The sequence below is a fragment of the Chelmon rostratus genome, chromosome 19 (assembly GCF_017976325.1).
Source record: "Chelmon rostratus isolate fCheRos1 chromosome 19, fCheRos1.pri, whole genome shotgun sequence".
In the NCBI taxonomy this organism is placed as follows: domain Eukaryota; kingdom Metazoa; phylum Chordata; class Actinopteri; order Chaetodontiformes; family Chaetodontidae; genus Chelmon; species Chelmon rostratus.
This window is the reverse complement of record NC_055676.1, coordinates 15454653-15465849: the sequence shown is the minus strand read 5'-3', so window position 1 is coordinate 15465849 and position 11197 is coordinate 15454653. Positions and strand designations below refer to the sequence as shown.

At 41.8% G+C, this 11197-nt stretch overlaps 1 protein-coding gene across 1 annotated transcript; it reads right to left on the bottom strand.

The window, feature by feature from the left end:
* Positions 1-1935: 1935 nt before the first annotated feature.
* LOC121623357 (inactive phospholipid phosphatase 7) lies at positions 1936-10885 on the bottom strand. The gene is made up of 3 exons (XM_041960622.1): positions 10709-10885; positions 9796-10547; positions 1936-3392 (listed from the first exon to the last, which is right to left on the bottom strand). Exons 2-3 carry the CDS (start codon positions 10280-10282, stop codon positions 3004-3006), a joined length of 876 nt encoding a protein of 291 aa, XP_041816556.1. The 5' UTR covers positions 10283-10547; positions 10709-10885; the 3' UTR covers positions 1936-3003.
* Positions 10886-11197: the final 312 nt, after the last annotated feature.

The window sequence follows — 11197 nt, the reverse complement described above, 5'->3', positions numbered from 1 at the left end:
CAGTAATATTGGCGTTGCTCTAGCACATACATCACAAAAATGTTAAAAACAATCACAAAGCCATATTTTTAGTGACCCTATTCCAACTACAAACAAAAAAGAATGATGGAGAACATGAATTATCATGCAATTTCATCACAAATGTACATTAACAGCAACCATTGAGATACAGTTTGGCCCAAACCAGTTTCTCGGGAGTTTACTTCATTTTATGCAGCTATTTTACACACTTTTATTAGCCTGCAGGGCTTTCAGGGGTGATCTATTACACAAATACACAAGAAACATTCCCGAATGTACTAAAATCCAAAAGCACTGACAATCACCAGAATACCTGTGTGGGATTATAACATGCACAGAGCTACATACCTGCAGCATGCACTGAGGTCAGTGGCACCTAGAAGCTTGTGGTGTCTAATGTTCCCTCTATCTCTTGTATTCGCAACTCAGAGCATGACACAAAGAAAGCACAAAGACACAACAGTAGGACGTGTGGTGTCTGTTGAGTCAGTGCATGTGGACCCTGCAGAAACAGGCCCGAGAGCACTATCAGCACTTACTCACAGGGATATTTTGGGTACATGCTATGCAGGGTTGTGGAGGCCTGGAATTCGCAGCAGAATTAAACAAACCTGCACTGGGACAAGCTGTAATTTGGTGATGCTGCTCGTGTTTTGCTGTATTAATGCACATTTTATTTCACCATGAGAAAGCTCATATAACACGGTGCCAAGTCAGGCTGCTGCAGCTGGATAACTATCACTTCCTCTTTTCTCTCTGTGTGCATACGTGTCAATATCAATTGTGTTTATGTGAAAAGTTTGTCACGATGGTGGCAGTGGCTTGCTTGCTTGCTGGGACTTAATATCAGAGTTAACCTCCTTCTACTCCACATCTTTTGACATGTGGTCCAAACGTACTTCAGATGTTTGGCAACTTCTTCTAATGTATGTACATGTCAGTACATACATGACATGTAACACATAAGAATGACAACTCTTACCCTCGGACTCTCTGCCAGAGATTATTTTTGTAAAGCAGTTTCTGTTCCTGCTATCTGAACTGTTTCAGACGCACACACCAATACATTGGTGTTGTTTCCTGTCAGATCTTTCTGTGGTAAGAGTAGTGTGACAGGAAGCTAGTGTCAAACCTTATTTAGAAGTATTGTTGCATTAATACATGAATGTTTGTCCTCTTAGTCAAGGAAATAATTTGGTCTAAAATGATAGGCAAATGTAAGACTAAGACATAAACACTGTTTATTGATAACAAAACATTCAAGCTTTATGTCAAGTGAAGCCCTAATTTGCATGCTGCAGAGCTCTAGTTGCATTGCAGCTGAAGATGTAATCGTGGATCTTCACATTTCTTTTTCAGTTTGATGTCAGGATAGGAAATACATTCGTGTAAGTGTAAATTTGTGTAATTCATTCTAAATGACTAAAAATGCAAAAATAATGCATCAACTGGAAGAACACATTTTAGAAGTGAGAGAAAAGTCACATATCAGACAGAGTCTAGTTCAAACCTTTACCTGAAAAAGTACAATAACCACGTCAGAGCTGCGTCACTGCTCGAGACCACAGACCACACTTCTTTATTCTTTTGCTGACCATGTTGTGCACCATGTGATGTCTTGCTGTCCATGTGATGCTTGAAGCAATCAAAGCAATTTGTCGTGGACTTCCCTTCCTTCAGCTGATTCATGAACATGATTCATCACATCATGTTTAATGGTGTTTTCCTCATTCCAGTTGGCAAACATTCGAATTTCATTAGAAAATGTTTGCCTTGGATGATCACTACACCCACGCTTAAAAGCAACCACTATCCACCCAGAAAATGAATGTAAAAGCAAATAATTTCGACCGTTATTGGCCTTTTTGTGTTCACGCATATAAATAAAAAACACAAAGGCATCCACTATTTATTGACAGCCCACCTCTGTTTATTTATGAGATGGAGAAACAAATTAAAACCATGATATACACATTCCTGTCCAGAACAAAGCAAACTAACGTACACAAAACCGTATTTGACCACCAAACCAATGCACTGAAATGTGTTTGCTAGAAAAAACAGGTTTCATTCAAAGGTCCATTAAAAAAAAAATAACACATTTAGAAAAGAAATGTATTGTTCAAAATTGCTGTCATTCATACCACACACACACACTCACATGCACATTAACACACACACGCTTCAGTTGTTTTGTGGGGCACAGAATCAGTATCGCTGACAAACCATAGGCAGCTGTTGGGCTAATGTGCAGACTGCAGCAGCCTGAAATAAAATAGCTAAAGAAATATCTGTTATATTAAAAAAAAACAATTAAAGCATAAATGGCACATTGAAGGAAATTATTCGACCCCAGCTGCATCAAAAATAAGCTCATATTAGATAAACGTACAGTAAAAAGACCAAAATCCAAACAGAGATAGACAAATGCACGAGTCATGCCTACTCAGTGTTCAGCAGTGTTCAGCATGGTTTCACTATCCCAAAACTGTGAGCACAGTTACTAACAAGAAAAAACCCTTGTGAAAGCAGGAAGAGGTAACAGAGAAGGAGGAAGTAAAAGGAAGTAGCATGGTGACAAGAAAGAGTTCAGTTATGGATGAATCTTACCAAAGTTCATACTATGTGAGAATCAATAATCTAAAGAAAGGAGAAGAAAAATCTATAAAGAAAAATCAAAAGCTTGACTCCTACATGTACGCTTTCATCAAATCATTGTCAGTTTGCAGTTATCTTGATTTTCCCTTTATTAGTAGTGCTTAATTGAAATTAAGCAGCAGTAGAGGTGTGTTTTTATAACGGTCTCATGACCTGCCAGTTTTCGGCGTTACATGCAAGCCACCATCGGATTCCAAATGTTAATGCTTCTCCTTTCAAACCCTGCGATAAGAACATCGGACCCTTGCAAAAATAACTTCACAAGGCTCTGACATTGCGATGTTAGTGTATCAAATAAGCCTTGTGTGCTAGCATATCAAAAGCTCAGAAAAAGGGGCTCCAGCTGAGGGTGCTTATGGAAATAAGAGTCTGACAGGTGCTTGACGAGAGCCACACCGTCTCCATCAAGGTAAAATGGAGCATGCCCAGTGCGAAGCCACACACCATGTCAGTGAGGTGGTGTTTCCCCAGCAGCACCCGGGACAAGCCCACCAGGAGGGCCCACAGCACCAGCAGGATGCGAAGCGGCACGGCGAGGACCAGGTGGGACAGCAGGAACTTGGAGACCATGGCGGCCCGGCTGGCATGAGCAGCAGGGAAGGAGTAGACGTCCATGGCGACGCAGTCCATGAAGCCCGGCGTCATCTCCCAGGGTCCCCTGCGCTTCACCAGCCTCTGGACTCCAGCCACAGTCATAACATCAAGAATGAGGGCTGTCATGAAAAAAAGATTCTTTGCTTAAACACAACAATGTAAAAACAGGTAGAAGAAGAGTAACAAAGTGAAAGTAGCCATTGTGCAGAAAAATGGCCCATGAGTGTGATATATTATTACCTATGACATTATTAGGTTGTTAATACTGATACATTAACACATATGCAGCATTTTACTGCTGTAACTGCTGCTGGTGGGCCTAGTTTTAACTTTATACGTCATATAGCCTTCAGATATACGAGAACAGTTGTGAGATGATTAAAGACATAGGAAAGAAGAAGAAGAAACATTCGGCTTTGGACTTTGCTCAAACCTTTAGATTTTGTGAAATATCGGATAGTTTTACCTCTTTGAGGCAGAAAACAACTATTCAAATCAAACCTACGGAGAGGACTCAAGTGGAAAATGTGACAAAGCTTCAGGTTCAACCAAAGAGGAATTATTTCCTCCAGACGTTGGTGATCTCTTGACTTTCCCAGTGTTGCCACCACCAGGTTTGACTGAAATGATTTTGTAACTTTGTTTAGATAAGCGCTGTACGAGTAAAGTTATTATCATTTATCATTACTTTGGTGTCGAGTGCTAATTAGCAAATACTGGCATGCTAAACTAAAGATGATAAACATGGTTAAAATTATATCTTCTAACATCAGCATGGTGGCATTGTCATTGTGAGCATTTTAGCTCTTGAATCAGGCCTACAGACTCACGGAGCCGCGAGCGAGGCTGCAGACTCTTAGGCTTGATAACTGTTAACAATGGTCAAAACAATAAAGTGATATACAGATAATCAACAGACTTTTTGGTTTTATCAAGACTTTTTAAACAATATAACTCTTCAGAAAAGCGGAATAAAACTACAGTCCTTATGTAAACAGATATCTTGGTGACCAAGAATAACCAATAAGGCATACAACACTGGGTAGCATTTGCTTTGAGTCCACATACCAGACATTTGCAGATGCCTTTTTTAGCTCCATAGCACTCCCAAAAATATCCCTACCAACGCCACCTTTAACTGTTCAAGTCTGCCATCTTCACACACACTCAACCAGCCCGGCGCTAAATAACTGTCAGTTGTCTGACATATTGGTTATGCTTCCCTGCTTCTCATTCCAGTCGCCCACTCTCCGTCCTAACGGGGCCATTATTTTAAACTTCTATTCCAGCTCTTTAAAAGCAGGCTGGCGAGGTGGTGTCATACTCATGTTCGCTGGGGGAAAAAAAATGTAAATGCTAAAACAAGAGATGAAGGAACAAAAGGGAGGTGGGCTGGCTTGTGAAAAGGACAGGAGCTGGGCTAACAATGAAACTGGTGAAATGCGAGGGGGGACAGTTGTGGTGTTTGCCCCATGGTGTCCTCTGGCAGTCTACAAAGCACTGATGATGCATCATATTAGCAGCTGTAAGGAGAAGCCTGTTAGTGGTGCCTCTCAGCTGACTAACATAACAGTGACGATTTAGCTCATTTAAGCAGGTTTGTTTGGCCTCATCAGCACCTTAAATGACTAAACTCTTCAGGAATGTGGGGATAATTGTGCAAAATTCTGTTTTTTTCCAGAACAAAGCTCAGACAAATGTGTCTCCTGTGCTGGCAGATTGAGTGACTCCTTCGTTCCAGTCAGGATTTTACTGACTAGTGCACTGCTGCTACTGTAAAGACTTTGTTCAGTGTTCTTGCCAGTGAAACACTGTCAGGACAGACAGCACATCTGCAGTCAGCACACTGCAATAACATGTTCGAAGTCAGCCCCAAGTCAGTCAGTTATTGATCGCACAAAAACTGTTCTGAGCATCCAGACACTCTCCATCTGAGTCGGATTGTGGGAGCTGCTCAGATTCACTGTTCAAGGGGAAACAGCTATATTGAGAATGGAAACTCTACCCCTAAGATGTGTAACAGGTGTGGGCAGACGATTGGCTGGGCGGTCAAAGATCAACTTGTATTGTGAGGAAATCCCTTAATGCCCATTGTTTCTCACACCGGAAAATTAAAATGAAAGAATACTAGAAAGACACTTTATTCTTTGCTTCTTCTTTCCAGAGTCAGCAAAGGTGAGTTTTAGTGAGCAGCAGACGATTGAGAAACTGAACACCTGTCTAGTATCTATGGCAACACAAAGGTTGCTCAGTTAATATGAAAATACCTACAACAACGGTCTGCAAAAACTGGCTTTTTGGCCACTTGGGGGCAGCAGAAAAAATGGCAAACAACACTGACATATCACCACCTTCTCGGTTGATTTGGAGAATTTGTTCACAAACTGGTGCGAATGTCCACATCCAGCAGACACGGAACAACATTAGCATTCATTTGGAGTTGTGTGTAAATTCACCTGGCGGACGTAAGTTGAGTATTCGTTTTTCTTTTGTCTCTATTTTTGACGCCACCAACTCCAGAGCAAAATACCTGTTTCTTTAGCAGCCAAATGCAGCACTACGTTCACCAGATAGTCGCTAATTTGATTCATTTGCCGTTTGGTGCTGGGAAGGCAGTTTAGATTTTAGAGCTTATTTTAGAGCAGTTGGAGTAAAACAAGTTGCAGGCTGGATGAAACGAGTAAGAAGCCACTAAAAAAGCCGCTTCAAAGCTTCGTAGATCTGATGGGTCCTGCACAGTCGGGTGAAGATGCTCTGGTTTTGTCGCTATGAGTGACCTATTTCACATACAAGTAGTCCACGTGATCCATCATTGATATAAAAAATATTGATTACAGCTGCTTTAAAGATTATGGCATTGCTAAATTCATCTGCTGCCCCTTGAAATAGCATATAAAGCTAAATACTGAGCTATCTGTTCCAGCAAGCATAATGACAAATGACAAAAAAGACAAAACTGTGTGAGCATGGCCGAACCATGTCTGATTGTTACTGTCACCACCCATGTAGGCCCCAACTACAGTCTAGGAAGTTTGAGTAAGACTACACCAGACTCTGCCTCATTCAATTTTGCACAAGTGGTGATAGTGATGATGAATTGCAGTGCAGTTGTGTAATTAGCAACGCCCACTTTTGATGGACACATATTTACCACCTTCCACTGTGCATTAAAAGTGCGTTTTAGGAATCTACTCACACAAGATAAACATTAAATATGTCAAGCAAAAAGTGTAGTCGCAACTAAAAAGCAACCTTTTTGGTTTTTGTATGATTTTTTTCTGTTTTTATGCTTGAAACAGTCATGCTTTTTCACTCTTAAAATAAAAGATATTCAAACTGAATCTACAATATACAAACATGGTCTTTTAGCAACGTTCTCTAAGGGCCTAGTTCATGCATAGGTTAATTAATCAGTGCCATTTTAGCATTTTGATGCCTGAAGCATCTAGCAGTTGTATACATACTTATTCTTTGAATGAATGTTAGAATAAGACCCGTGCATGATATGAGGCAAACTTGGTTTCTTTGAAAAATGGAGTAACTAGGTCAATGGAGCAACTAAGTTACACAGAAGAAGAAAACAGAAAACAGCAAAGCAGAACTACACTGCAGCTGAGGATGTTCCAAGGACAGGAACATCCTCTGCACAGTCAAGGTCTGCTGACACGCTCAGTAGTCTTTTAGACAGTCTCACTTATTGTGTGACTACAACTGTTTTTAAAACACTATCTGGGAACTATTCCTACACTGCACGGTTCATACGCTCATGACAGTGGACTGAACTAAACAGTACCTGACAGGCAGGTCGGGGCTGATTACTTTCCTGTTAGGTGTAAACAAAACAGAATATTCCCCGCCCACTCTTCAGTTCATATGCATATTTTCTCCTGACAGACCTCAGTAGGCTACAAATTATCCTGGACCTGCAAAAAATGAACAAGCATTTGTGGCTGAACAATGTCCCAAACACAATACAACCATGTCCCAAATCCAGAGATTTACAGGCTTCCAAGCAAAGCTCAATGTAGCTACAGCCTGGAGATTTGTGCTGCCTTTTGGTCGATAATCGGCGTTTGGGTCGAGACTGTGCATGTGTGTGTACATGTGCAACCAATGTCTCTATAGATAAATGTTTGAGAATACTTTAGGTGCCAAATGGCCGTTGATTAAAGGCATCATTCTTTGCAGCTAAATCTATGTAGTCATAAACCATCTAATGCAACTCTGCACTGCAAAAGTAATACCTTTGCACCTAGTTCCAGTCTTGTGTTTTAAGTTTTGGTTGTGGGGCTAATTCTTAGTTTACATTAATGTGGCTGCATGTAGGCCTAGCCTTTAATTCTGTTTGATATATGGCTGATCTAAACTTCATATGATGTTTTTATGAGATGCTTTGTGATTGTGATTCATTTAGGCGTTTGTCACCTAAATGAGGCTATTTAGAGCCTTTGTAAATTCCTCCTTTTTCTGGAAACTGTCTTCTGATGGCAGACACAACACACAAGGGTAAGGGCCTCTTAATGTGCCTACCCAGAATGCCATAGGCTCAGTGGACAGCCTGCCTGTAAGCTGCGTAGCCATATTGCCTATTGGGACAGGGACACAATATCTACAGCTAAACTTGATGGTCTTTAGTGATGTTGCTACTAACATCAGCAAAAGTGTGATATTGGCAGTGGTGATGCCAATACGAGCAACATCTAATAGAGTCACAGAAAATTACTCAAGTTGAGTTTGAATATTGTTTCCAGCCATATAAGTACTTCTTTGCTGCGCTATTTTCATTTTTTTTCAAATTGGCAAAATAAACTTAAAATATAAAAGATCAAGAACATGATTTAAAAGCAAAGACTTGTGGAACTACTAATTATTATAATAACATTATAGAAAATCTGGTAATTAAAAGAGCAGAATAATACATGATTTGTGCCCTAAACACACTCATGTCTGCTGGTCTGGAGAGGGCCTTACTCCTGCCTGAAGTTCATCTGTAGAACAAAGAGACTCAGACAACATGGTACAAAGCCTGGGTGCAGCGTCAGGTATGCTAAGACTGGTCTGCGATTCTTCACCAGGGCCTAGAAAGCATCCACCTCCCTGCAGCTCAAACGCTCCAACGCTGCGGCTGTGGGCTGGCATTTCCCATACAAACACCAATAAAACAAGTCTATCAGGAAACTCTTTCATCTCGCACCCTTACTCTTTCCCTTTCTCTCTCACCACTGTGGTACAACACTCTAAAACACAGCGTGGATTTATGTGACATACAACTGACACAAGATGATACTCACACATTAGCCCCAATTATGGGTAAGTATCAATACTCCTTCTGTCCCTTTCTTCTCGCAAAGTCTCAATTTGCTGTTTTTCTTGTCTGTCAGCTTTAGTTTTAGCTAATGGCAGTGAGGGGGGATGGGTACTACTAAAGTGTGCTAATTGTAGAAAAATCGCACCTGAGACAACTATTATATCTACTATCAGATTATTATTATTGATATGTTAATGTAAAGGCGGGATTATACTGTTGTAGTTAGTTGAGGTGATGCTAATTTTGAGTTATTCTGCATAGGACTGCTACTAATTATTATTTTCATTTTGATATTAATCTGCTGATTATATTCTTCATTAATTGATTGTTTGGCTTCTAAAAATTCGGAAAATAGTGAGAAATTAAGTCACAATTACGCAGAACGCAACGTGACACCTAAACAGTGTTTGTTTTTTCCAACCACCAGTACAAACATGAAAATGATTAAAAATAAATTAAAGTGATTAGAAGGGAAAGCAGCAAATCTGCATATTTGTGAAGCTGGAGCCATGAAATGTTTTTACATGAAAAAATGACTTTTCAACATAATTCGCAATTAATAGACTAATCGTTTCAGCTGTACCTGTATACACTGTTGGCAAAAATCTTGATTTGTAAAGCATCAAACTAAAACTGTCAAATAACTGTAGTGAAGTGAAAAGTACAATCTGAAGAACAGAAGCAGAAAGTGGAATCGAAAGAAAAAGAGTCAAGTAAAGTACAAGTATCTCAAATTCCTACTTAAATATAGCACTTGAGTAAATGTACTTAGTTACATTTCTCAACTGCCTTTTAGAGCAGTAATGAGTACTATTTTAAGGTTGTAATATTGTCAAGATCCCTCTTTCATCCCATAATCTATCATGTTCTTATAATTTAAATGACCATTTAGAAACCCTTTGTAAAATGTGCCTCGTCATAGAGCCTTACACACACGTCAAAAGTGTATCTACAGTTTTACTAAACTCTCGTTTAAACTAGTATGAACTTTGGAAATGTGGCTGTGTGGCTCAATCATTTTTCTGTAATTACAACACAGTGAGAATGTCACAGCTGGCTGATTTCAAATCCGGGCTGCAAAGTCGACCTCTGCAAGTTTTGACAAAGACATGACGTGAGTCATGACCAGGGGAAGACTACTGGGGACTTGCTTCTCCTGTGTGGTGCGTTCAGGACACCGGACTGCAGGTTGGTGAGTGTGGTGTGACATTTACCGAGCAGCAGGTTGACCAGGACCTCTTGCCCAGCCAGAGTGTTACTCCTCGTGAGACACACAATAGTCCCAATGATCCACGTGATGCCGTGCCCTGTTAGCGCCAACAGGGCCACCATGGAGCGGCAGCCTCCCCAGGAGGACGACGTGTAGGCGCACACCCCCATGCGCTTGGACAGACAGATGTCAATGGCGAGGAGGGAGTTCATCGCTATTCCCTTGAATGAGGGGTTCAGCTGCATGCAGTCTTCCTCTGGCATTTTGCTGGGCTCTCTCCTGTCCTTGCTGCCACTGTCGGTGGGTTCTTCACTTGGCTGGCTTGTTTGGTGCTTGATTTGACCCGGTCGCCTTGCGCTGCCCCGGCTCTCCGAGGGGCTGCCGCCGGCGGCGCCGCGGAGGGGCTGATGGTTCAGAGACATGAACTCAGGTCTGCTCAGGACGCTGTTTCTCTCCCGCGCCCTCGACCTCACATTGTAACTGGATGGCATGTTTGGATCGGGCCAAGTTCTTCCTTTGTGGGTGCAACAACCGATTGCCAATCTCCGGAAGATAATTCAAGTGGTGCGAGTTCACCACGACGGTGAAATGTCCCAGGATAAACCCCCGTCACCAGTCCTCCCCCTCCTGTGGCCTTAATAGATATATTTAGAGCCACTGGAATGTGCGATGGCCATGCTGTTTATACCGCGACCCATGCACACAGGAAGAGTGTATTGAATGGCATCTGCCTCGGTCACTCCAGTGAAACCCGATCTACAGCATGGAGATAACATAACAACATGAGCATCTTGTTACGCCACAATATGGCACAACCACACAGCTGACAGGTGCTTCACTGCGTGTTCTGCTGTGAAAAACAAGCTCAGTGCCGAGAATGTGCAAAAGATACGCGAGACGCGGTGCTGTCATCTTACCAGGCGAAGGACAAACATGAAGCGCAAAGCATCGCTCTAAAGCTCCCCTGCAGCCTCCTCTGGTCTCCTGGCAGCGAGGGTAGGGCACAACCTGAAACAGTTAACAGTCGGCCTGTACCGTCAACAAAGGGTGAAGACATGAGCAGCCCACCCAGCGCAGCGTTTGGTTCTTCTTCCGGATCCGACGCAGTGTACGCACAATCTCTATTCAGCATCTGCGTTGCGCTCCGCTGTGCAGCGGAGTTCTCCAAGGTGCTTAAACAGACAGCGGCAGGACGGAGGAGCGCACCGTCATGCCGTCAGCCTCACAGAGACAAAGGGAGGATTTTCAAAGTGCCACGAAACAAAAAGCCAATAAAAGAAATCGGGGCGAGCGAGTAAATAAATAAATAAGTGAATAAATGAATGTGTTTGAGGAACAAATGATCGATCACTGAAATAAAAAAAACTTTTGTCTTCTCACATGGCAGATATGGGAACAAGTAACGA

Excerpts from the sequence above, each read along its gene's own strand:
- LOC121623357 (XM_041960622.1), bottom strand. The coding sequence starts at position 10,282 with ATGCCATCCAGTTACAATGTGAGGTCGAGGGCGCGGGAGAGAAACAGC. Across the intron at positions 3,393-9,795 it reads CCTGGTCAACCTGCTGCTCG|CCCTCATTCTTGATGTTATG; the intron begins GTAAATGTCACA and ends TTTTCATGACAG.